The 27,398-nt window shown below is 43.7% G+C and overlaps 2 protein-coding genes across 2 annotated transcripts in view; one reads left to right on the plus strand and one right to left on the minus strand.

The window, feature by feature from the left end:
* Positions 1–286: 286 nt before the first annotated feature.
* Positions 287–853, minus strand: LOC310634918 (3-beta-hydroxysteroid-Delta(8),Delta(7)-isomerase-like; the record flags this gene model as incomplete). The annotated part of the gene is made up of 2 exons (XM_083353455.1): positions 287–498; positions 772–853. Coding segments are annotated over 2 exons (294 nt in total), but the record flags the coding sequence as incomplete, so codon positions are not given.
* Positions 854–7,648: 6,795 nt separating this feature from the next.
* The window catches only part of PORCN (porcupine O-acyltransferase), a 37,459-nt gene continuing 17,709 nt past the window's right edge, over positions 7,649–27,398 (plus strand). The window contains exons 1-9 of the mRNA XM_083356761.1: positions 7,649–7,770; positions 9,807–9,951; positions 10,539–10,731; positions 11,894–11,937; positions 12,290–12,471; positions 13,933–14,063; positions 19,465–19,590; positions 22,572–22,672; positions 23,922–23,998. Of these exons, the coding sequence (XP_083212887.1) occupies positions 9,816–9,951; positions 10,539–10,731; positions 11,894–11,937; positions 12,290–12,471; positions 13,933–14,063; positions 19,465–19,590; positions 22,572–22,672; positions 23,922–23,998 (990 nt within the window). The 5' untranslated portion in view covers positions 7,649–7,770; positions 9,807–9,815. The remainder of the gene's footprint in view (positions 7,771–9,806; positions 9,952–10,538; positions 10,732–11,893; positions 11,938–12,289; positions 12,472–13,932; positions 14,064–19,464; positions 19,591–22,571; positions 22,673–23,921; positions 23,999–27,398) is intronic.

The raw sequence follows: 27,398 nt of genomic DNA on the forward strand, positions 1-27,398 counted from the left end.
GTCTACAGAAGGCTCAATTCAATACTGACTAGTATTAGCTGAGTTGCTTGATCCTAATCACATTTATTTAGAAATAAAATCTCTTGATTTAAAAAAAAACCCTTCATGAAGATAAAACTGCAATCTTAATTTTAAGCTTAAGAGCTCTGAATATTTAAAGAATAACCACCATCAATTCAACAAATTAACTGAAAACGGAGAGAAGCCACAGAAAATATCTAAACAAGTGCAGATCAAACTCTGAATGGCTGGAAGAACCATCCAATATGACCTCCTGTGCAAGACATCAATGTTTCTTGACTTTGTTGGCATCCATCACTCTCTGGCAAGCAGTGAGGTGCTTCCAGGCATCCCAGATGAGAAGAGAGGGAATGATAATCCACAGACTATTCAGAAAGACAAAGTAAAACCAGAAGTAGGTAGGGTGCCACATCTCACTATGGCGAAAGCCATCACGGTATTCAGTGTAGAAGTACAGAACGTCACTATGTAGAAGACCTACAGTTAGAGATAGACAACATGGCTGACAAAAGTAGGAAGAAAAGAAAAGATCAATTGCTAAGCACATTGATTTGTGCTTTAGATTGTAAGCCGCCCTGAGTCTTTGGAGAAGGGCGGGATATAAATGGGATTTTAAAAAAAAGTGGACAAGCCAAAAGAGAAATGCAGTCACATTAACCAAGAATCAAAATATTAAATTAATTGCTTTTGAAAGACTGCATTAACATTTATATATCCTGACATACCTCCCTCCCTGTCTTGCATACTTACCTAGTGACACCACCAGCTGCAGTACGTATCGATGGGACTGGCGTGAAAGAAATGCGACTGCAGTCCAAAGACTGAGGGGAGTCCAAATACACACAGTGATGTTTTACACGCAAACTATGAAATTATCTGATCTGCAGATACAAAAATGAAATGAATGTCACCTTGAGGTCCCAAAACATCCCAATTTTCTTACATTTCACTATGTTCAAACTGGAGGGGGAGAAAGGGGATGATAGATAGATAGATAGATAGATAGATAGATAGATAGATAGATAGATAGATAGAAAGATAGAGATAGATAGATAGATAGATAGATAGATAGATAGATAGATAGATAGATAGATGACCAATTTAGGAAAATGTTTCATTTTATTTGATGAAGTAGAAAATAGAATGCACGTTATTTAAAACCATGAATAAATGTTTACAAACTGTACTCTTGCTGAGCTAAACCAATTAAATGCTTTAATCCCAGTTTCCTGGTTTCCGTGATGCATGAAACTACACAAAGATAATAAGCCCATCTCAGGCCAAACTGCAGAATTTGATGCAAGTGAGAAGAGTGAACTGGTGCAAGTTCTTTCTACTGAAGCCTTGCCCATTTTATTTTCCCAAGCAAAATTACTATGGTTGAGGAGAAAAGAGGAAAAAAATGAATTAAAAATAAATGGGGAAAAGTAGAATTTAGCCATCCCTTGTAGCTAAATAGTCATGCTCATCAACCAGATCTTCCACTGAACTGAGGGAACACCACTGATAATATTCATCTCAAAAGTTCATAAATATGAGACTGGAAAGTAAATGTCATTCTGGGATATGCTCTTTTAAGGCATGAATAGAATTCAATGGGAGTTTTTTTCTAAAATAATTTAGAAATATAAAAGATTAGGATCCTTAAATAGAAATGCAGGATTTCTTTTAATTTTGTTGTACTCACCCTATTAAAAATTGTCTTGAAACAGAAAATATATTAAGAGAACTCATGCAAAAACTTTGAACATCTCAGCTATATTTATGTTTGTATTATGTCAAATCATCCTTTCCCTATCTCCGCACTCAGACCAGGTACTTGTGTTCAAAATTGTTTAATGCTGGATCTTTGCAGAAATATCCAGACCTTTGCCTGTCACTTCAAAGTTAACACTTACATCATATATCTGCTGTCACCTTTGCCATATTCCTTCCCTGGAAGATACAAAGAGAAATTAGTAGAAAAAGAAATGAATGGGAATCAGCCTAGATATACAAACCCAAACTTTGATTACAACTAAAATATCAACTACACAAAATATAATAGAAGGGACTTCCGGTGGCTCCGCGGCGATGGAGACAGCCTTCCCGGGCTGCCCGCGGCTCAGCTGTTGTTTTTTTCGCCCGAAACAGCGCCGATCAGCTGTTCGGGCGAATCCGAAGCCCCCTCCTCGGGAGAAGAGGAGGGGGCGAGCTCCCAGGTAGGGGTAGAGTTCTCCAGGGCCGCCTGAGCTTATGGCTTGGGCGGCTGAAGGATTGAACTCCCCCGTAGCCTGGGCTGCTCCCAGCTGGCCGTCGCCTCTGCTCCTGACTTCTTGGAGCAGAGCCAGCCGTCTGCGACCACCCCTGCCTGAAGGAATGACTATGGTTTAAAGGAGCAGGCAGAGCGATACAAGAGGAAATGGTAAAGAGGATTACTATGTTTTACTCTCCAGCTTGATGGACTTTTTTGGATTATAAATCTGAAGTGAAAGTGCGTCATATTTGGTAAAAGATGGCGGCTAAACCACCCCCTAAAACTCTTCGGAGTGCTGGAACTTCTCCCGTGCAACAATCATTATTGCAGGCGCTGCATCCTCCTGATGTATTGACATCAAAGGACTTACAAGATGCTCTTGAAAAACATACCCAGGTAATTTTGGAATCAATTAATGTTAGATTTGCACAGATGGAGGAGAAATTGGAGAAATTGGAGGAGAGAATGGAGGAGAGGATGGAACAGAAGCTCAAAGCGATGAGGGTAGACATCTTGACTTCAGTGTGTAAAGTGGCTCGTTGTGTGGAAGAATTGGAGGAAAAGCTAGAAGACTTGACTCAAAAGAATGCTATATTAGAAGCAAAAGTATTGGAGAATGAAGATAAAATGGAAAAGGAACTGAGTCTTGCTCAATATTTCCAGATGCAGTTTGCCATTAGAATTAGAGGCTTAAAGGAGAATACTAAGGAAGATCTAAAGCAGCTGGTTTCTGAGGCTTTTGAAATAGTGTTGAAACAGCCAGCATCTGAAATAAAAGGAGGCATGGACAAAGTGTTTCGTGTGAATTCATGGATTGCCAGACAGAGAAAGTTGCCTAGAGATGTGGTGGTATATTTTGCAAAAAGGGAAACTAGAGATGAAGTTATACAAGCTGCTTATGATACTAAAGTTGTGATTGCTAATCAAGAAGTTTTGGTCTTAAAAGAAATTCCTCCAAAGATTCTAAGGAGAAGGAAGGATTTTACATTTCTTGTGCAAGAGCTCAAGCAGCGAGATATAAGGTTCAGATGGGAGATCCCAGTGGGGTTGATGGTGACGCACGAAGGTAAAAAGTACCGTTTGGTTACTGTGATGCAAGTGCGTGATTTCTACAATAATGTTTTAAATGCAACGCCATTAACACTTCTGGAAGCTGAAAAGGGATCTGGAGAAGGAGTGCTTCAAGAGGCCGAAGATGGTCAGATAGAAGACAACGGTGTTGGAGGAGTTCAAGATACAACCTCGTCGGATGAATCTATAAAACAGAGGGTGACGCGTGCTGCTGCAAAACGATCTAAGAAAAGAAAATAGCAGGATTTGCAGAAGTCTATGGAACTTTTACGTTGTAGTCAAGTAGTTAAGTAGGGGAGGTGGGAAAAGATTTGGGTGTAGACGCAATATATTTTTATATTTGGTGGTTTTGTGGAAAGGGTGAGCTTTTTTGGATTAAAGTTTGGGGGAATATACAGAAGATTCTCAAATGGAGGCTAAAGTTTTGTTCGCGATCTTTTTTCTTTTTTTTTGTTTGGAATAATTATAGATGTGGTACAGAGGAACGGCCGATTACAGAAGAGTTGACTTTAAAGTTTTTTGATTTGGGATCCTTGGTTAATTTGAAAGATTACTTGTAAGAACGTTATATCATGGAATGGATAAAATGGATGGAGTTTATTTAGGATAAGTATAGGGTTGAGAAGGGGTTTTTTTTTCCTTCTTTTTCCGTTTTTTTTTGTCTTTAATATATATTTAATACTATTAAGGTTTGTTCTATTTTATATAAGCTAGAGAGTGTCTTTTTCTTATTGTAGTTTTTTATATATATTTAATATTGTTAAGGTTTGTTTTATCCTATATAAGCTAGAGAGTGATGGATTTTAGAATTTATAGTTGTTAGTATATGGTTGCTTAGGTTTGCTTTTTTATATATATATACCTTGTATTTAGCTCTGGGAAGTAGGGGGGGGAGGTGGGGAGGTAGGGGGGGGAGGAGGGAGGAGGGGAGGTAGGGGGGGAGGAGGGAGGGGGAAGGGGGGTTTTTTTAAAGGAAAATTGTATTTTAAAACTTTTCAATAAAAAAAATAATAATAGAAGAAGTGGAACAATCAGATACTATGATAGAAGATTCAACTGATCAACAAACACAGTTAATGGAAAACCCCGAAAAGGGACTAATAACACTGAAAATGGAAAAGACTTTCTATATAAACCAGAAGAAACCTGAGGATCAAGAAGAAGAACAGACCGAAGGGAAGATAAGCATTTCAGGGCAACTATTTTTATTTTATTTATTTAAATTTAATTTAATTTATATACCGCCCTTCTTCCGAAAGACTCAGGGCGGTGTACAGGGCAATGCAATAAAATACAATATAAAAAAATTAAAAAATATTAAATACTACAGCCCTATTCAATAAATTAATACAAAACTATAAAATACCCCTAAACCCATCAGACCAGACCGGCTTGTTCAAATAAATGTGTTTTTAGGTCCCGTCGGAAGGAGCGAAGGTCGAGAGCCATCCGGAGATCAACCGGTAGACGGTTCCAAAGGTCTGGCGCGCCCACAGAGAACGCCCTCCCCCTGGGGGCCGCCAGTCGACACTCTGTGACCGATGGCACCCTAAGGAGGCCCTCTCTGTGGGAGCGCACTGGACGAAGGGAAGTTGATGTCGGCAGCAGGTGCTCCTGTAAGTAACCCGGACCCATGCCATTTAGGGCTTTATAGCTCATAACCAGCGCCTTGAATCTTACCCGGAGGGCAACCAGAAGCCAATGTAGCTCGCGGAGTAGAGGTGTTACATGGGAGTATCGGGAAGCCCCCACCACCACTCGCGTGGCTGCATTCTGCACCAGCTGGAGCCTCCTAGTAGTCCTCAAGGGCAGCCCCATGTAGAGAGCATTGCAGTAGTCCAAATGGGAGGTCACGAGTGCATGAGTGACTGTGTGCAAGGCATCCCGGTCTAGATAGGGCCGCAACTGACGCACCAGGCGAACCTGGGCGAAGGCCCCCCTAGTCACAGCTCCTATATGATCTTCCAAGGAGAGCTGTGAATCTAGGAGGACACCCAAGTTGCGAGCCCTATCTACGGGGGCTAATATCTCACCCCCCATAATTAACGATGGAATATTCTGAATTTCCCAAGACGCCGGCACACACAGCCACTCAGTCTTGTCAGGGTTGAGCCGAAGCCTGTTCCTCCCCATCCAGACCCTGTATACTGTATTATTAATTAGTTGATATAAGATGGTGAGAAATAGAATATATTCAAATAGATAAGACGTGTATCCTGAACATTAGACTTTGTGATGAACTGTGATAAAGGGAACTTTGGTTACTTAAAACTTGGAAACTATAAATATTAAATGTTAAATTTAAATATTAATGGGAAACTAAAAATTGGGAAAAACTAATTAGGACATTGATTGTCTATAAAGACTGAATGTTAAAATAACCAGGATATGTATAAGCTAAAAATTATTGAGGAATGTAAGAATGTTATTTTCATTTAATTGACATAATAAGAATTATATTACGGTAGTTTAAATATGAGACAGTAAATACTAAGGGGAAAAGAGAGGAAATATTTAATGTAGTAGTTTGAGACTTGTACTAAAGATACTTGCATGTTATTGAATTTATCGATTAACTCAGCCACCACGTTGCTTTTTAAATATTTAAGTGTAAAATTAGAAAATCAAACTTTTTTTAAAAAAAAAAAGTAGGAAAGCGGGCTAAGCAAGAAGCTTCCGTTAGAAAATGAGGAAAGAATGTGGAATGAAGTTAAAGTAAGGGAATGGAATGGAAGCATATATTGCAATACCGCTTTATTCCAGGGGTGGAGGGAAACCAGTTTTTTTTTCCAGCAGCCCATTTAGAAGTAAGTGAATGTGAAACAATCTGCTGTAGTTTTGTTCAGAAAAAGTATATGATAAAATGACTTCAATTATGGAAAGCTTTGCATAAATATGAAGGTTAATTACTTAATGCAGTAAGTTTCTATGATGAAAGCAAAACGTACGAGAATATTCTGTGAATGTTTTGATATTGAGCAGGTAGCAGACAAGCAACGTCTGTTCCTTTGGATGTTCAACATATTTTTGATATATGTATAAAATATTTGCATGCTATCAGAGGTTTGCTGATTGGCATGTGAAATATATATTTTCGTATGCACAGAACCTGAATGATTTATTACACGTGATACTTTCACTATGTACGCATCTGTGAGCCTGGATCTGGAAATTAATGAATCAAAGACTAAGATAGTTGTATGAATCAAAGACTAAGATAGTTGTATGAGGGAAAATTGGGCAAATAATTGTTATACGTAGATGATGAAAAGTAGAGCAAATAGATAAATGCATATACACTTATCATTGAATACAGTAGAGATGGGAAAAGAGCTAGAGAAATTTTAAGACATGCAAAGGTTGAAACTTAAGGAGTGAATAATATATGATCTGTTATGAAGAAGGAAAATTAAAGAACCAAGTGTCTGCATATCAGCATGCATTAAAGTTGTTAAGTGAAAGAGAGGGTGGGTACGTCAAGAGAAATAGGAAAAAAAGCGAATGCTACAAACAGATAGTGTTCATACCAACTAAAACAGGAAGAAGCAGGATTAGGAATGAAGAAATGCTGAATAAACATGCAAAAAGTGACTGACCAGGATGCTCTTATTAAGGTACGTTGGGATCAGACACTTTGCCAATCTACTATCAACAGCGCCGACCTACTCTGTGTGCAACCCTTAACTCAGGGGTCTTCAAACTTGGCCCTTTTATGACTTGTGGACTTCAACTCCCAGAATTCCTCAGCCAGCCAGGGCTGGCTGAGGAATTCTGGGAGTTGAAGTCCACAAGTCATAAAAGGGCCAAGTTTGAAGACCCCTGCCTTAACTGAAAGAACTGACTCCAGTTTCCACACCCAATCTCCCACAGTACTCTCCCAGGGTGTGTGTTAAAGCCTACCACCATTCGTGTCTTCTCTAGAGAGGATGCTACATGGCGGCTTTCTGCACGCTCACCCTCTTTTTTAGAGAATAACGTTTTCAGAACAAAAGCCTGTAAAAATCACAGCTCTTTATCGCTAGCCGCCCTCGCGGTTTCCTTTCTACCCATTTTGACGCACCGCGACCTCTAGAAGCGAAGCTTTTGCTGGCGGGCAAACGTGGCTTCACTCAAGGGGGGGATTCGGGCTAATTTCTTTCTTCTCGCGCCCCGCCCTTTCTCATTGGCTGGCCTTTTGCGCGTCTGCCCCCCCCATCTTTTCCATCCGATTGGCCGCTCAGCAGTTTTAACTATTCCTCTCCGGCCTTCTCATTGGTAGTTTCAAGCGACCCACCTCCAACTTTAAACAGGGATTGCTGCACCCCTTTCCCCACCGCCTACCTCGCCTTCCTTTCTCAGTTTTTTCCAGCTGTTGGGGGTGGGAGGGGGAGGGGAAGGCCGATACCCACGCAGCTCCGGCAAGCTGGGGGGAAAAGAGGTTGTCGCGAATACAAGACGCATCGGTGAGTTAGCAATAACGCCTCTTTAAAAAGGCATGCCGCTGGAACAGCTGGCCTAAAAGGAGCTAGAGGGCCGGGGCTGGGATGGATAAGAGGCATTAAGGCAAGTTCCTAGACCTAGATCGACGTCTCCGAATGAACTGGATTTCCCTTTTCCTTTTTCTGAAATGACGCGATGCCCGCCGTTTCCCTGGGATTCCCATCGTTAGCTCTTTCCCTCCTTAAGAATAGCGCGGTCAGGAAAGCGGGCTAGTATTAGTATAGTATCCCAGAGGGTGCAGTGAGAAAGGAAAAAAAAATAGCTTTCGGGAGGTGGGGGAATTATGCCAGAAAGGAAACGAGAAGTGAAGGGTTAACTTGGAGTTGCAGGACAGGGCTCGTCTGATTTTCCCTTCGAATCCTTTTGTCTAAAAGCCCCATTCCCCTCCTCCATTCTGTGCTCCTGCGTTTCCTTCCTCCCTCTCTACCTGTCTGTTACGCCACTGACCAGCAAATCCGCAGGGTTCCTGTTTCACGTTGTTCAACCGTAATAGGCTTTGATTGGTCTTGGCTTCCCGTATTTTGTGGCTCTGGATTACGATGGCTTACCAAATCATGATGAAATCGTGTTTAATGCAAATGTACCATTCCAACCATGTCTTCCTTCCTAATGCAATGCTTCATCAATTCATTAGCTGTATATTACCAGCCATTTCTCTACTCCTATGTGCAGCTAGGCTTAGTGTTAATTCAACCTTGGAAAACTGAAGCAGAATCAGAATTTATGCTATTATTGTGCGACTGGTAACTGGCCTTCAGTTAATGATGGTGCCTTCCCCCCCAGCTCTTTTGGAATATATTTTTATTCCTAAATGGGGTCTACAAATAGTAAGAATTAGTTCCACATAAGGAGGTACAGAAAGAGTTTGCATCAGTGTAAATGGTATAGTTTGCTCAGCTCTACTGCAAAAATAGTCAGATTCTGTGGATTTTAGCAGAATTTACTTCCATACAGTAATTGTTTATGGATTTATTTAGTTGATTTATACCTGTGTCTGTCTCTTCCTCTGTAGAATTTGGGGAGGCATGGATGGATTGTATTCCTACAATATCATAAACTTACAAATAACATTTTAGTTCATTATATTTTGTGATTTCAGCTTGCCATAGTTAATGGTTCAGCATGCTTTGTGTACAAAATGAGACTGATTGAACAAGCCATAGTTAGGTTAATTATGAGAAACACAATCTGGCTGCTGTCGTTACATGGTTTTCAGACTCACCTCTGCTAAGCTACATTTAGTGCTCTCAGACCAAGGTAATACTTCGACTGGATTTCCATGCTGCTGTTTCAAATCTACTATAGTTCTAAAACTAGAGGGAAATAATAGTTACAGAAAGGAACATTGGGTTACATTGTGCCATTGAAGTGACAGGTGTGTCTGAGATGATGAACCTGGTTACATGGGTTTTATGTCAAGGAATACTAGACCTGCTGACTGGCTGGCTTTGGCATGGCTAACTATAACTGGGCTCAGACCATTTACTGAACCACAAATGGCCTAACCATGCTGTAGGTAGTAGGTTATGTCAATCTAGCTTGTGTGGTTGGTTGATCTCTAGTTCAGTGTGTTGTATGAGCCCCAGAAAGTAGGCTTTAAGGAAATTATGGTTAAATAAATCATTAATAAGCATTGTATAAACACAGCTTTTATCTTTGTGCATGTCTTGAAAGTTCAATCATTCTCCCAGTAGAGGGAGGTTCTTTCAACTAGAACAGGCAAGTCAAACTCGCGACGTCACGTTACATTGCGCTACTTATCGTGACTTTTTCCCAATGGCCGGCAATGGGGAGGGCACAGTTTCGTTGTGATGCATCCGGCCTGTGGGCTGGCAGTTTGACATGCCTCAACTAGAATAATCCCAGTTTAAGAACAGGACTGGGTATAGCTTATTCCAAGCTTTATTCTTTGGATTTATAAATGATTCAGAATAATCTTGACTTACCTGCAGAGTTAACGTGATGGGCTTGCTCCACTTCTCTTTCTTTCTCTTCCCAGGTTGGGGCCATGGCCACCTTTACACGGCAAGAGTTTTACCAGCAGCTGTTGAGCAGTTGTGTATTGCCGACTGCTCAGCAGGGTTTTGAACAGGTTTGGACTCTGCTGCTCTTGTGTCTAGCTTGCCGTCTCCTATGGAGGTTATGTAAGTAGAGGCTGAGTTTGCCTACATACGAGATAAAATTGAATTAGCTAGTTTCCAGCTCAGTATTGTTTCATTATCCAACTGGGTAACATCATCGGTATGAGTGAGTTTGGGGATTGCAGCCTGTTTATATATAATAATTTGTTCCACAAGTTTTGGTGGGTATGTAGTTTTCTCTTTGATGGTTCCTTGACATGGGTATTTTTTTTATTACACACACACACACACACACTCCATATTATGGCTAGGTGTGTTGCAGTGGCGTAGTGTGGGTTGTCAGCACCCGGGGCAAGGCAAGTAATTTGCGCCCCCTAACCCGCACCGCACGCCTGGCACCCCCCCTCCACAGTGGGCGGCAACCCGGCGGCTCGGATCGGATTCGCACAGCCAGCACTGCAGTGAGAGAGAGTGAGTGAGCCAGGCAGGGGCAGAGAGCTGCGAGTGCGAGCGCGCCCCCCCCAGATGTTGTGCCCGGTGCGGCCGGCCCCCCCTGCACCCCCCACGCTATGCCACTGGTGTGTTGGGTGAACCCAGCCATGGTGAGCTTCTCTTTCTCTCATCCAAGCTCCCTGCCTCTTCTTTTCCAGCTCTGCCATCCTATGCTAAGCACCTGAGCACCGTCGCTAGTGGCTTCTATGCCCTCTATCACTTTTTTCAGCTGCAGATGGTGTGGGTTGTGCTCCTCAGCCTCTTGTGCTACCTGGTTTTATTCCTCTGCCGCCACTCAACCCAGCGTGGAGTTCTGCTTTCCATCACCATCCTCATCTATTTGCTTATGGGGTAAGTGAGGAATGCGGGAGGCGTAATTAAAAGGCAAGACACAGGCAAGAGCAGTTCATGAGGAAAGGGTTAACTAATCCAGTAGTATGTCACACCAACAGGAGAGACTAGTCAATAAGGGGGACACCTCTCATAAGGGAGCACAAGGTAAACAGGTGTCCTTAAGAGTTGGAGGCTGGTTACAAGAATGTATATTTATCCTGTTTTGGCCAGGCCCATTTGAGGTTTGCCTACTTCACGGGTGGAAGCCACATAAACCACCTACACTTCTCCGAATAAAAATAAGTTGAATAATCCTTAGGTTTTACGTACGGTCACTCATGTGCTTGTTATCTCCCGCGTAGATTACTGCAATGCTCTCTACATGGGGCTGCCCTTGAAGACCACTCGGAGGCTTCAGCTGGTGCAGAATGTGGCCGCGCGGGTTGTGATGGGAGCATCCCGATACTCCCATATTACACCCCTCCTGCATGAGCTGCATTGGTTACCAGTTGCCCTCCGAGTGAGATTCAAGGTGCTGGTTCTTACCTATAAAGCCCTACATGGCTTAGGCCCAGGTTACTTACAGGACCGTCTGCTGCCAGAAATGACTTCCCATCGCCCTGTGCGCTCACACAGAGAGGGCCTCCTTAGGGTGCCGTCCGCCAGACAATGTCGGCTGGCGACCCCCAGGGGGAGGGCCTTCTCTGTGGGGGCACCTGCCTTGTGGAATCAGCTCCCCCGGGAGCTCCGGATGGCCCCAGATCTCCGGTCCTTTCATCGTGACCTCAAGACATACCTTTTCCAACAGGCCAACCTGGACTGATGATAAGGGTTTTTAATTATGTTTTTAATGTTTTTATTGGTTTTAGTGGGGCTTTGTGATAGTTTAATTTTTTTTAAAATATTTGTATTCTGTATTTTATTCTTGTTAGCCGCCCTGAGTCCTTCGGGAGATAGGGCGGCATATAAGTCCCATAATAAATAAATAATTCATGGAGTCAGTTGCATTTCTAGTCACCCAGTCCCTTGACATGAAGGCATTCCTTTTTACTGGAAAGTTCAGCAAGAGAATTTTGAAACTTATCTGGATCTCAGGGAAAGGAAAGATAGCAAACAAAGGACTAATACCCAAAGATAATGGCTCTTTTTTTGTTTCCTGCTTTTCCCTCCTCCTCTATAGAGAGATGCATATGGTAGACACTGTGAGTTGGCATAAGATGAGAGGTAAGTGACAGTTCTCCTTCTGTTCATATCTTCTGGTTTTAGTGTGATAAGGTGTATCAGAAAAATCTTATGTGTTGAAAGAAAGTGCTACCTTTCCAAAAGCATAAATTACTATTCAGCATGTGTACCAGTCGTAGCTTCGTAGCTAGGAAATTCCATCAAGACTTATAAACTGAGCTGTTATTAGAACAAATGATATGGGCTTCCATTCATAAATCCCATTGGATCTGAATACATTTGCCAGATCAAAGAAAAATAATTTGTGCTCTTAACCCTACTCTGAGGCAACAAATTCTTTAAGTTGCTTGTTAGGAATGTCAGCACTGACCCTCTCTCTCATTTCTACCACTAGGTGCCCAGATGATTGTGGCAATGAAGGCTGTGTCATTGGGCTTTGATCTGGACCGGGGCGAGGTGCCAACCATTCCATCCCCAGTTGAGTTCATGGGATATATCTACTTTGTTGGAACAGTTATATTTGGACCCTGGTTCCGCTTTCGCACCTATCTGCAGGCTGTAGAGAGCAGGAAAATAGTGAGTTGCACTCTAATGTCTATTATTGGCAGTGTGGTGGGCAAGATCTGCTCGGTGGGAAAAGGATGGGCCACATTTAGCTTTGAAGATTTATTAAAAATGACGCCTTCAACCTGGGCATTTTTCTCCAGGCTTGCTATAGTTGCAAATAAGCCGCCCTGAGTCTTCGGAGAAGGGCGGGATATAAATGGAATTTAAATAAATAAATAAATAAATAAATAAATAAATAATCAAGCCATGACAAGCATTCTTTAATTTTTCTATTTAGACTCAGTTGGAAAGGTTTGGGCCACGGAGAAGGAAGAACCTCTATTTTTTTTATAGAAACCATACTACAGTTATGTTTATGAAATGATTATTTGAACTAACTGATTGTTTTCTTTCATTGGCCAGAATAGAAGCAGCCATATTTTTTACAGAGTAGTTGGATAGCATCCTGCCAACATCTTTCAGTCTTTTTTGTGTAGAGGAGAAACAGTAAAGTGGAATGCTGAACACTGTTCCAAACCTTCAATGATACATTCATCAAGAATTTCTATAAAGTGCAACCCTTCCACTAGTTAACCCTCTACCAACTTAATCATTCCATTAAGAGAGGATTGTGCCACCTTTGGGGGAGGGGAGGGAGGGAGGGATGCACTCTGTCTTTGAATGACTTGCTAATGGTCCCATTGCAAAACTCAGGTGGGTGGGGACTAAGAAGTAGGAAGTAAATAAGCACACATTTTTTAAAATCCCATTTATATCCCGCCCTTCTCCGAAGACTCAGGGCGGCTTACAATTTAAAGCACAAATCAATGTGCTTAGCAATAGCCTTCATTCTATGTATATGCCTGCTTATTAGAGCTTTCACCCCCCACCCCCCAAGCGGCATTTTTACAAAGTCAGCTTATTGCCCCCAACAATCTGGGTCCTCATTTTACCTACTTCGGAAGGATGGAAGGCTGAGTCAACCTTCAGCCTGGTGGGACCGAACCTGCACTAATTGCAGGCAGCTGGTGTTACTTAAGGAGGCACTAGCCCACTGCTCCACCAAGTCTATTAAACGGAAGTGAACTGGTTTAAAATATAGTTAAATCTTTCTTATTACATGCTACCTCCACCAGCAGAGTATCTCTAGACAATTATCGGCCACCCAAGTGGATCAGATAGGAAACACACAAGATAAGCCAATTCTACTTTATTGTAAGGTTTTTTAAAACCGAATCTTGCAAGTCTGAAGGTACAAATCTTCCACTGTCATTCTTTACCACTGATAAGTTAGGGCAGATCCTTTCTAAGTTCCTTTCTCTGCCTGTTACTCAGCTGTGGGCTCAAGGTTTTTGTATCTATGCATGGGGTTGTACTGTGGGGGCTGCTTTGTAGCTGATGGAGATGCATGTGAAGGAAGAACTACAGGGACTGCAATCCACCCAGAGGATGCTCATTGCATAATGATTGGTTTTGATTCCTTCCATGTAGACTTTCTCCTGGTTTCAGAAGGTCTTTCTGAGCTTCTTCCTCTGCCTTGTGTGCCTCATCATGTCCACCTGCGTAGCTCCCTATCTCTTCTCATACTTCATACCGCTCTACAGCTACAAGCAACTCAGGAAGTAAGTGCCTTCTTTTGAATTGGTGTTCTGAGATTCTATTTCCCATACGTTCCGTAGCTGGAAATGAGTTTATTAAGTAAACTTGCCAGCAGAGTTAAAGGAGCTTTCAAATACCAAATTTGAATTAGGAATCAAGTAGATTTAGAAAAAAAACCCCTGAGAAATATAAACATGAAATGTTTTGAAGTTCCTTATTCTTTACCTAAATTAATGCCTCCATCAACCCTCTTCCGCAATACCTCTGGATTTTTAGCTGTGGTAAGACACATTTTGAGTTTAGTATTTTTTAAAGGACTTTTAGTATTCCCTTGATTTATTTTGGGGTTGGCTTTATGATGCCATCAGCACTGGATGAAATGGAGTAGAATCGACTGTACAGCTATGCCCTTGAAATGTCAGCTCATTTGTATGCAGATCACCAGCTCTACATGGATAGTTTGGAAACAGCAGCCCACTTTAATCCCAATCTTTCATTCTAAAAAGTACTGTTTAAGGAGTGTTGTGCTTATATGCTTATATGCCTTCCAGTATGTTCTGGAAGGCTTCTGATTGTCAGAATATTTTTAGTAGGGTGTCCATCATACAGTTGAAGATGACTGTGATATCTGTAATTAGACTGTGATAGTGCCTCAAGCACCTGATGTTGGGTCTAATCAAAAAAGAAAACGGCAGCTTGTTAGTTGTTTAATTTAGCATTTCTCTTTACCATCCAGAAGAGATTCTTGCCAGATATTGTGTCTCAGAAGTGAAAAACGACCTGAGGGAAGCACCATTTACCATTGCGTTTTCTCAGGCTAAAAAAAAAATACATTAAGTTGATTATGACAGAGAAAATCTTTCTCTCCAGCTGAGGGTTCTTAATGATTCATATTGTACTTTCATCATCAGATTAAATATAGTGCTGTGGTAGAGAGCTGAGCATTTGTCTGTGTGAACATAGCAAGTCCACTTGGCATTTCCTACAATTAAATTGTAGATCTTAAATTTTATCTAAGCTGATCATTTATTTCTAAACGACATCTTGCTTATCTTAACCTGAGAAAAAGAGGACTAGAACCATACTGAAGCTTGTACTTCTGATACTTGAATGTTTGTAATCCTACACTGCATGAAACAGAAAATCCAAAGAATATTGAAACATTTTTATGTAGGAATAAGGAATTGTGATTGTTTAGAAGTGGCTGAATTCTCATCAATGGCAGCCAGCAACAGGGAGAGATCCTGGAAATGGTAGCTCATCCACCACAGTAGGCCTCCACATTTGGTGACTCCACATTTTGGATTTAACAGTTGAGAGGTCAAGAGAAACTCAACAATTGTGGCATCTTTCAACAGCATGGGGATGTCATACTTTTCCCGCACGTAGTTAACTTTCCCAAGAGGTGCTTTTTCAGAAAAACACAATTCAGAATGTACAGTGACTTAATGAACTTCTTTTTTCTCTCTTTCCACCAACTTTAACTTTGTTTAATCCTTCTCTCTCCTCCCTTGCTTTCTCTCATTGGGATCACATCCCTCGTGACAGGAAGCGCAGAAGCAGGTAATATGACTTAGCTTAGATGATAGCATTTGGGTTCTTTTTTCCCCAGTCAGACATCTCATTCACAATTCCTGACATCTACATGACTGTTGTGTACATCTCACCGCCAGACCATTTGTTCTGTCATTTTATTGGGAACATTGTGATACGAGATTTCTTTCAAGCTTACTTCAGAGATGCTTGTGGCCCAGCAATTGTGGCCACAATGGCTTGTAGCACACTGGCATCAAGTCATTATGGCTCATCATTTGAGACAATATGTCTTCAGAGGTCTCTAACCTTGCCTGTGGCCTGTAGTCATATATATTTCTGCATTAGTACCTCCTATGGCAGCTTTGCTCTGTCGGCATGTATAGGTCTACCTTATTACCTTGAAGCCATTCAGGGGCTCTGTTCCTCCATTGCAGTTGTATAAATTATGTAACAATCAATTTTGACAATTTGTCATGTGAGCTACAGTCAATAGATACCAAAAGTTAGTTTTTTTATTCTCAGCATGCTATCACACTTTGTCCAACATTAGAAAAATCTGAAAGACATTTTTACTGAGAAGATGGCTGAAAAAAAACCAGATGTAGAATTAAAACTGCTGAGAAGTTGTTAGACAATATTTTGAAACTCCACTGGTTGTTGGAGAAGAAGAAAGAGCTATGAAAACACAACACATCCCAGCTCAATACCCAATTTGAATTTATGCTTTGTCCACCTAATAGTATGGTCAGCCCTAAATGAAGAAAATAAGCTCATTCTTGGTACAGCAGCTATTATTGGAAAGCAGAAAAGCAGATGATCAGTCTGGCCATGAGACATTATCATTAGAGATCAGATTGTTCAGCTCAGAATGAACTTTTTCTAGAACTTGATTGTTCTAGGACCTAGGTGGAACTTCATTGGTTTCCCAAGAAGGAAATGCCACATCATGGATGCTGGAAGAAAGACATTGGAACCTAACTTTGGGATTGATGAGGCAAGATATCTGTTAGTATGTATTCCAGAAGTCAATGCTTTAACAGCAACTACTTTGCCTGTGAAGAGTATAACAGGTTTGCCTGTAAAGAGTATGACAAGTTTAAAATTAGGCAAGAAAAACAAAATGCACAGATATAGTATAGGTCACAGGTCTGCAACCCGCAGCTCCGGAGCCGCATGCAGCTCTTTCACCCATCTCCTGCGGCTACCAGTCTTCTGCCATGTGCAGTCCCCCCCCCCCAAAAAAGTGGGGCTAAAAAAGTTCAACCAATCAATTCAAATATGCAGGGTAGGTGCATATCTCGCCTTGGCTCCACTCTTCAGTCACACCCTGTTCTGCACATGTTCGCATGTACGCACATGTGCACACATTTTTTTGCGGCTCCCAGTTTTTCCTTTTGTGAGGGAACCGGTTCTGAGTGGCTCTTTCACTGTTTCAGGTTGCTGACCCCTGGTATAGGTGGTACCTTGCTGAATAGTAGCAACTGTGAGAAGGATCTTGGAGTCCTAGTGGACAATCACTTCAATATGAGCCAGCAGTGTGCTGCAGCTGCCAAAAAAGCCAACACAGTGCTAGGCTGCATTAACAGGGATAGAATCAAGATTACATGAAATGTTAATACCACTTTACAATGCCTTGGTAAGACCACACTTGGAATACTGCATCCAGTTTTGGTCACCACAATGTAAAAAAAGACATTGAGACTCTAAAAATACAGAGAAGAGCAACAAAGATGATTAGGGTACTGGAGGCTAAAACATATAAGAAACGGTTGCTGGAATTGGGCATGTCTAGTTTAATGAAGAGAAGGATGAGGGGGACATGATAGCATGTTCCATTATCTCAGGGGCGGCCACAAAGAAGAGGGAGTGAAGCTATTCTCCAAAGCTCCTGAAGGCAGGACAAGAAGCAATGGATGGAAACTAACCAAAGAGAGGAGGAGAAATTTCCTGACAGAACAATTAACCAGTGGAACAACCTGCCTCCAGAAGCGGTGAATGCTCCACACTGGAAGTTTTTAAGAAGAGACTGGACAGCCATTTGTCTAAAATGGTATAGGATTTCCTACCTACGCAGGGGGTTGGACTAGATGACCTCCAAGGTCCCTTCCACATTATTATTATTAAATCTGGGTGATTTTCCATGCCACAGAAGGATAGAATAGAATTCTTTATTGGCCAAATGGTTGGACACAGTAGGAATTTGTCTCAGATGCATAAGTTCTCAGTGTACATACAAATGTTAGTGATAAATCATGATAATAGCATAAAAATACATTCATCATAAATCATAAAATACAACACTTCATCATAAATCATAAGGGCTTCCTGCTTTCTCCAGTAATGATTAGTTAAGAATCATTAACTCAATAGATTCCATTACTGAATTAGCATTAGTCCATCTCCATGCTCATATTCCCAGAGTATTTCCTAGCTGGAAAAATCTGCAGTCTGACTTGTTTACTTTCAAGAAAACAGCCACAGTGAAGAACATTGTATGTACAGGTAGTTTTTCACTTTATGATCATTTTTTTAGCAACCATTCGAAGTTCTGAGGAAAAAAGTGATGACCGGTCTTCCCAGGGATCGCTATTCGGGTGCTTGGTAACCGTCACACATTTACAACGGTCGCAGTTTCCCATGGTCACGTGATTGCCATTTGCAACCTTTCCATCTAGCTTCTGACAAGCAAAGTCATTGAGAAGCCGGCAGATTAGGTCCTACATTGTGACTCACTTAATGACCATGATTATTTGTTTAACAACTGTGGCAAAAAAAACGGTCATAGAATTGGGTGCAGTCACATGACGCCTCGCTTAACGATCACACAGCTTAATGATCGATTTTCCAATCCTATTGTCATAAATTAAGGATTACCTATAGGGCAGGGGTGTCAAACTCAATTTCATTGAGGGCCGCATCAGCATTGCGGTTGCCCTCAGGGGGCCGGGTGGGTGTGGCCTGGGTGGGCGTGGCCTACTGTGTGGGCATGGCTAGAGTGCGTATGGCCTACTGGGTGGGCGTGGCCAGCTCTACATCGTTGGCACCAAGGGTGCCTATGGGGGCCTGGGCAGGAGTGGGACAGATCTGGGGGTCTCTGGCAGAAGGAGGGTCTCTGGGCCAGGGCCAAGGCAGTGGGGGCCATTCCCTCACTGTTTCCAGGATGGCTTCGCGGGCCACATGAAACCACTTCGCGGGCCGGATCTGGCCCCCGGGCCTTGTGTTTGACATGTCTGCTATAGGGTGAAAAGGGCTATTGCATATATAAAAAATTAAGCCGATGTGCAGTTGGCTGCAATTGTCACTGTGCCCAATTCTGGCTGAGAAACTATTAGAGGAGAAGTGCAAACTAGTGGAAAGCCTGGATTTGGGACTTTTTGATTTTCTTCCTGGCAGGATTTATTCTTTTAAAATCAGCATACAAACACCCACCCCAAACCCACCAGCCTAGTCTAGCTCAAAGGAGCAAGTGCCTTTAACGCAATGTTTTCTACAGAATTTAATCAATGGGGGGTAGCTTGCCAGGAGGGAGAAAAAACAGTTGCTTTTTTGTTAAGGGAGCATGGCAAAAAAAGAGGCAAGAGTAATCAGAATGTGAACAAAAAAAAAATGGCAGCTGAGTCAAACAGGCGAGATCTTGTCACATGATCACCAGAAAATCCCCCCCCCCTCCAGTTTAAGAGGGAGCAAGAGGTTTTTAGGAGGCTTCCAGTATTGGATTTATTTCTTACTTGTTTTCTGTTTGACTTCTCTCCTTTCCTTTCCTTTCCTTTCTTGTGCGTGCCAGAAGTACCTTAATGAGGTAAGTCTCTCTGGGGCCTTAGACTTCTCTTGGAAAAGTGGGTGTGCAAAGGTTTCATGAGTGTCTAAATTCTCTCTTCTTATGTGCAGGTGGCTCAGGGCTTACGAGAGTGCCAGTTCCTTCCATTTCAGCAATTACTTTGTGGGCTTTCTGTCTGAAACCACAGCCACCCTGGCAGGATCAGGTTTCAGAGAGGAAAAGGAGAATCTGAAATGGTGAGTGGTGTGGAAGATGGCCCCTGGGATCCTTTGCTTAAAATCCTAAAATTCTCAAAGCACAATTGGGAACAAAGCAGGCAAATCGGAAACGTCTTAAAATATATATACGAATAGCCTAGTCTGGCGAAGCTTTTAATATGATCTATTTTAGGAATGAAGTGAAAGATCATTTTTCTTTTAGATTTTGGTCTTCTTTTGAGCTTTCTCTCAGCTTTTTTCCAATGAGCTCGAGGCGATACGCAGAACTCCTGTATGCAAAAAAAAACACCCACAAAAATTAAAAAAAAAAACTATTACCTATTCTTTGCTCCAAGGTGTCCTTTTTCACAGTGGTTTTCTTCCAAGGGGCAGTTAGAAGAAAGTGCAGACACTGATTCCTTAAAATGACATTTATTCACAATCAATTTCATGCATATTGCATGTATTTAGTTGAAAACCACCTGTAATTTAACATTCCTCTATTTTGTCTACCTTTTGCATGCCAGTCACACATTTTTCCTCACTCATCAAGAGGAGGAAGCTCAGAGGTTCAGCCACCCAGTCCTAAGCAAAGGCATGTGATGAAGATCCAACGCCAGAAAGGGGAGCTCCATAGTCTGGGTAGCCTAAAAAGCAGGTTAACAGGAGAGCAGATTCTAATTCCAACAGTTCTTCAGCTATGCATTTGGGCGGAGGTTCAGCATGGCTGATGTTCTCGTATTGCTCAGGCCAAGGTTGTCATAGCTGATTTTTGTGAGTTCTTCCATGCAGTCCCAAACTAGTTCTAAGGTTGTAAGAGAGAATCTAAAACTTTGTCTGAAACAGCCCATTGAATCCATCCTCCCATTTCCATTCCAGTCCACTCCACTCCACTCTATTCTACCCTACCCTACTCTATTGTGTTCTGCTCTGCTCTACTCTATTTTCTTTATAATATTTTTATCCCACCTTTATTACTTTTATACCTAACTCAAGGCAGAGAACATAGCTCATACCTCCTACCTCCTCCTGTTTTCCCCACAACAATAATGCTGTGAAGTGGTTTGGGCTGAGAGGTAGTAACTGGCCCGAAGTAACTCAGCTGGCTTTCATGTCTAAAGCGGGGCATTTTTTTCACTTTTCTCACATATCATGTTTCAGATCCCTGCATCCTTGTGAAACAAAATCTTTTTCAGTATTGGCACCATCACTAGCCTGACTTCCTTGTATGATGGTTTTGGTTGCACTATGCCAGACATGTCAAACACAAGGCCCGGGGGCCAGATCTGGCCCGCGAAGTGGTTTCATGCGGCCCGTGAAGCCATCCTGGAAACAGTGAGGGAACGGCCCCCACTGCCTTGGCCCTGGCCCAGAGACCCTCCTTCTGCCAGAGACCCTCAGATCTGTCCCATTCCTGCCCAGGCCTCCATAGGCACCCTTGATGCAAATGTTGTAGAGCTGGCCACGCCCACCCAGTAGGCCATACGCACTCTAGCCATGCCCACCCAGTAGGCCACGCCCACCCAGGCCATACCCACCTGGCCCCCTGAGGGCAACCGCAATGCTGATGCGGCCCTCAATGAAATTGAGTTTGACACCCCTGCACTATACCATCATCTCCAGTTCTAATAATAAAATTGGATGGTCTGCCTCAATAACTGCCTACCCTTTTGACCTGGAAGTTTCATCATATGGTATCCCAATTTCTCAAGATGTTTTAGACATGTCTGTATAGTTTTCTTAGCAATAATATAGAAATGGATTGACATTGACATTGTCTTGTTTGATTCTGGAGTTTCTTCTTCTAGATCAGGGGTGTCAAACTGCCAGCCCGTGGACCAGTTTCATCATACCGAAGCCACGCCCACCCCATTGCTGGCATTGCAAAAAGAGTTGTGACACATCAGGACACGTCACGTGATGTGGCGAGTTTGACACCCGTGTTCTAGATGGATTTGCTTCCATTAATGACTAGAGCCCTCAACTGTCTTGGGTGCAATCCCAAAGCAAATGGGGCATCACTGACATTCAGAAAATCACCATCAGTCATTTGCAAAAGACAGCTTTACTTGGAAAAGCTTACATCCTGTGGTTTATTTATTTCATTTATTTTATTCTCTGTCTAATTAAAAAGACTGGGGATAAGGGGATTACAGTGAGTCAGAATTATAAATGTACTAGAGTAAATCAAAACTATCAAACAGCAACCATACAGTAAATAAACAATAAATTAATCCTTCTCCAGCATGGACACTAACAAAACCTCACGGGTTGAAAGCCCAGTGAAATAAAATTTTCTAAGAGAATATGTGTGACTTAATCTCTTCCCTTTTAATCTCACCAGCAGCAGTAATACTACCAGGAGCATCTGCTCCCACTAAAATCATTACTCTTCAGGTTACTGAAACTACTGCAAAATTCTGCCATTTTAATTTAATTGGGAAAATCAGGGCAATCAGAGACTGACAGAATAATATTGCCTGCTTAATTATAAACATAGTTTTGTTGCTTAATGCATATTTAGTAATAATACAGTATTTCAAACTTGTAGATCAGTGGACTATGAGATTAAGTGCAATGTTGTGGGAGAAACAGAACTGAGTTTACCTTGGTGCCTCGATTACGAAAGCATTGCTCCTAAGTGGTTTCAAAAGACTGATAGTAGTCCTTAAGTTGAAAAACACTCCACCTGTTTCTGTTACCTGTTCTTGAGACGTTTGGGGGTTATCTCCATGGGAACCAGAAAGCTGGGTTCTTTCACTCCTGTTTTCAAAACAAATACTTTGTTTGCTCCAGATTCTGTAGCCTGTCACTTTTTTATATTGAAGCCACCTTCCTGGGACAGCCGTCATCAGACAATTTCTAGAGTTCCTGCTAAGGTAGAAAAGACCGCAGGAGCTTCACGTCTTTTTAAACCTGCCAGTTGGACAATTCTACACTTGTAGCTCAATCGATCCTTGATATCACAGATCCTCCTTGCATTTGCCCCAAGTAATTGTTGATTCATTTCACCTTTTTAGGGACCTGACAGTGTCTCATCCTCTGAGGGTGGAGTTGCCACGTTCTATGGTGGAGGTGGTAACCAGCTGGAACCTGCCCATGTCCCAATGGCTAAACTCCTGTGAGAATGCTTACATCTGTCTTGTTTTTAGAACATTTAATGTCTTCTGAGTGGAGCTCTTAGCTTTAAGTGCCTGTGCCTAAAATCTTGTCAATGACTCCACCAGATAGGAGTCATATCTGTGGCTCTTCTTTATTTGTATTCCTGCTCTTAAGAGGTTTCAGATCTGTCTTTACCCAGATTTCCCCAGATATGTACCTATAATGGTTATATTGGCTGAGGGTGATGGGAATACATCTACAAAAACAGAATGAAGAAAAGCTAGGCTAGATGCTTCCTATTTTTATGCATCTTTCGGTAGGTGCAGACGTAACTAGGGATTGTTTTAACTTGAAGGTATAGACTTTCATACATTTCTAAGGGAATTGCAGTAAGATGGTTGATTCAGTCATGGTTTGGTCAGGATCATATAGATTTTCTGCTCTCACTGTGGTGTACAAATGGCTGAGTTCATATGTTAAGCCAAAACTAAACAAAGGACATTATACATTGCACTTTGAGTGATAACAATTCTGGAGTTGTGAATTGAAGAATGGATAAAGCAACAGAAGATGGAAAGTGGGATGTGCTTGCTAGCCCCACCTCTACTGATACATTATGTTCATTGGAGTTTGCCCCTCACTTACATGATCTGAAGCTATGGGGCTGCCTTCCTAGATGTCACACGTGATTTTAGAACCACGTCTGGGAAGTGTGCTTCTGTAGGACTGTGTCTGTGTTGCAACACGTGGGCAACTGTGAAATTGCATGATAGAAGCAACACACACACACGGACACACACTGCTGGTTATGGGATTCTAATCAAATAGCTGTTAAAAAAACATATAGCTAAAATTAATTTTTGACAAATCCCAAATAATTATCTGTTTTGCTAATTTGGGTCAAGAGATACAGGGCCTCCTATTAAATCTGATCTCGATCAGCAACCACCTCAAGCCAGAAATAGGGAATAATTATTATAAGGCATAATTAGCCTTCAGGGTTCATGACCAGAAACGTGAGGACCATCAACATACATACTTTTAAGGCCATGGCTACAAAAAATATTAGATGGAATAAAACTCTATTTAAAGGCAATATTTTTTATGAAAACATGGTTTAAGAGTTACCAGTAGCTTCCAAAAGGATGCTAATAGTTCATTCTCATAGAGGAGCTGGGTGTATAATTCCTTAATGATTGGAATGATGGTCCAGAGTTTTTGGAGAGGGCAAGAGAAATGACTTAGCTGATTAACTCATTCTGTTTCAGATGTCTTTAAGAACTCCCTGAAACTGGGGATCTTCTCAGCCATCATCGTAACCTACGCAGCTAGTGCCCTCTTACACGTGAGTATCTCTTTATAAGCTCATTCCCATAGTCCATTTCTGCACCTTTTGCAGGACCAACGAATCTTTAAAAGTCTGAGTGCCAATCCTTAAATGATGTCAAATTAGTGTACCGTGAAGAAATCTCAGTGCATCATTATATAATGATCTGACAGATTCCGTCATCTATAGCAGGGGTGTCAAACTCAATTTCATTGAAGGCTGCATCAGCATTGCAGTTGCCCTTGGGGGCTGGATGGGTGTGGCCAGGGTGGGTGCGGTCTACTGGATGGGCGTGGCTGGAGTGCGTGTGGCCTACTGGGTGGGCATGGCCAGCTCTACATCGTTCACGTCAAGGGTACCTATGGAGGCTCGGGCAGGAGTGGGACAGATCTGAGGGTCTCTGGCAGAAGGAGATGGGACTGGGGCAAGTGCCAAGGCATGGTCCGCTGGAGGAACTGTTCCTCTCAGGCCATGTGGGGCAGGGCCTGCACGGTGGTGCAGAGGTCAAATGCCCAGCCCAGCCCTTAAGCACCCATGGCACTAAGCCCAGCCCCACTTCCCCAAGGGGGCGCCCCACTGCACTTACCTCCTCCTCAAGGCTGCTGCTGCTGTGTTTATTCTCCTTAGCCAGGTTGCTCATGATGGGTACGAGGGCAAAGTCAACATGGAGGCCCACACTCCATGTGAGGAGACCTGGCTTTGTATCCAAAGCTTCCTTAGCAATAGGATGGGAGACCAAGGATAGGCCAAGGGGAGGGGGCAAGGGGATGGTGAAAGGGCAGCAGGGAAGGACTAAGACAGGACTTCCCTCAGACCCTCCCGCTCCTTCCTTCCTTCCTTCCTTCCTTCCTTCCTTCCTTCCTTCCTTCCTTAGAGTGGTGGGAAAATATTTGAGATGAGGGAGGGAGAAAAGCAGACAAGAAACGCAGCTGGGGAAGTGTCATCCTTCATGAGGAATGAAGAAATGCACCATCGCCTGGAAGTGGCCAGCACATGGCCCTCGCCTACTTCACATATCCGGCTTGGTGGGCTCTGGGGAAGGGGATGCCATGAGCAGCATGAGAGTCAATGTTACCTGCAGTGCTGCCCAGCCCCCACCCTGCCTGGTTTTGACAGGTAGCGGGGTGCTCTCCTCAAAGTGCTGAGAGGCTGACCTGGGTGGCATGAATCTGAAGAGAAACGCAACACTGTCCAGCCCCTAGCCTGCCCAAAGTACACAGGGCCATGTGCTGGCCGCTTACAGGCAATGGTGCATTTCTTCATTCCTCACAAAGGGTGATAGCTCCCCAGCGCATGCCCAGCGGGCAGGGCCAACAAAGCAGGGGCTGGTCCCTCGCTTTTTCCAGACAGCCTTGTGGAGCTAAGCCTGAATGCGTTTCAGCATAGATGGCCACCACGAAACTCTACATTGGCTCCCAACCAGCCTGGGCCAGGGCCAAGACAGCGGGGGCCGTTCCCTCACTGTTTCCAGGATGGGTTCGCAGGCCATATGAAACCACTTTGCGGACCGGATCCAGCCCCCAGGCCTGGTGTTTGACATGTCTGATCTATACTTACTTGTCCCATCTCCCCATACATGCAGTAACAAGTAAATTGGGTGATATTTAGGAGAGATTGAGCAAGATAGAATGGCTGGAAATATCTAGATAGATAGATAGATAGATAGATAGATAGATAGATAGATAGATAGATAGATAGATAGATAGATAATAGATAGATAGATATAAATATAGATTATTTATCGAGAGAGAGAGAGACAGACAGACAGACAGGTAGGTAGGTAGGTAAATCCCCTTTTGGAGTAAAGGCTGCTATTTCCCTCTTTTACTCTCTCTAGAATTTTTGACCAGATTCTTCCTTAAAGGCAAATTGTTTCCTTCTAACCTAGCCTTTACCCATTTGTACATGCCAAGTATGTGAAGGTTGGATTTCTGGGAGCTTTGGGGTACAGCATATTCATTTCCTCAGAGGATCAATAGTGTAAGACAGGGGTGTCCAAACTTTTTTCAAAGAGGGCCAGATTGGATGAAGTGAACATGCTGGAGGGCCGAACATTTTTCCGAACATTCTTTGAACAATTACAATTAAATGCAAATGAATTATTTTATGCCAAGTTAATTGCAAATGGCATACTTTTCATTTTATAACATAAGATCAACTGACAGCTGAGTTTTCACAATGTATTTTAAATAAATTTTTTAAAAAAAACTTACTGTGTGAGCTGTTACCAGAGAGGCTGACCTTGTCAAACTTACTTTGACAAGGTCAGACTCTCTGGTAACAGCTCACACACTTCCACCACTTCACAAATTCTGCTAGGCCAGGGCCCTACCTACCCCTGTCCAGCTCCCCACATCCCAGCCCATAAAATGGCTGTGAAACACAGAATGCGCGCACGTGCACACACACACACACACACACACACACACACACACACACATCCGCCCTTCCCTGGATGTCGCCTTCGCCCAGGGGAGCCAGAGGGCTTCGAAGCCGGGGCAGCTCCGGCGGCAAAGAAGGCGCGCCCTCGCTGCACCGGCACAGACGCCGCGCCAAGCCCGCGGCCGGGGGAGGAGCGTGGCGGTTCGGCCAGACAGGAAAAGGTGCGGGAAGCGGCCGCCGCCTGGTAACGGCGCCCGGGCTCACAACGTGGAGGTGGCGAGCAAGCACATGCTCAGGGCGAGGCGGCCGCGGTCCGGTGAGGGAAGACCGCCGAGGGAGTGGCTGGCCGGGCTGCGCTGCTGCCGAGCGAAGCTCGGCCGGGGTGCCCGCTCTGCTCTGCCTGGCGCCAGCTCAGAGACTCCGCCCACCAGGCCCTTCTCCCACTCAGCCAGGCCAGGCGCACACCGTCAGCCTCGCTGCACCGGCACAGACGCTGCACCAAGCCTGGGGCAGGGGGGGAGGAGCGCGGCAGTTCGGCCAGGCAGGAAAAGGTGCGGGAAGCGACCGCCGCCTGGTAACGGCGCCCGGGCTCACAACGTGGAGGCGGTGTAGCGAGGCTGACGGTGCGCGCCTGGCCTGGCTGAGTGGGAGAAGGGCCTGGCGGGCAGAGTCTCTGAGCTGGCGCCAGGCAGAGCAGAGCGGGCGCCCCGGCCGAGCTTTGCTCGGCAGCAGCGCAGCCCGGCCGGCCACTCCCTCGGCGCTCTTCCCTCACTGGACCGCGGCCGCCTCGTCCTGAGCGCGCGCGTGCTCACCGCCTCCACGTTGTGAGCCCGGGCGTCGTTACCAGGCGGCGGCTGCTTCCTGCACCTTTTCCTGCCTGGTCGAACCGCCACGCGCTCAGCCAGGCCAGGCGCGCACCGTCAGCCTCGCTGCACCGGCACAGACGCCACGCCAAGCCCGGGGCGAGGGGAAGGAGCACGGCGGTTCGGCCAGGCAGCCGGCCCTTCAACCCACCGGAGGAGCGGCAGATCGGCGC

The sequence above is a fragment of the Vipera ursinii genome (genome assembly GCF_947247035.1).
Source record: "Vipera ursinii genome assembly, chromosome: 2".
Taxonomy (NCBI): Eukaryota; Metazoa; Chordata; class Lepidosauria; order Squamata; family Viperidae; genus Vipera; species Vipera ursinii.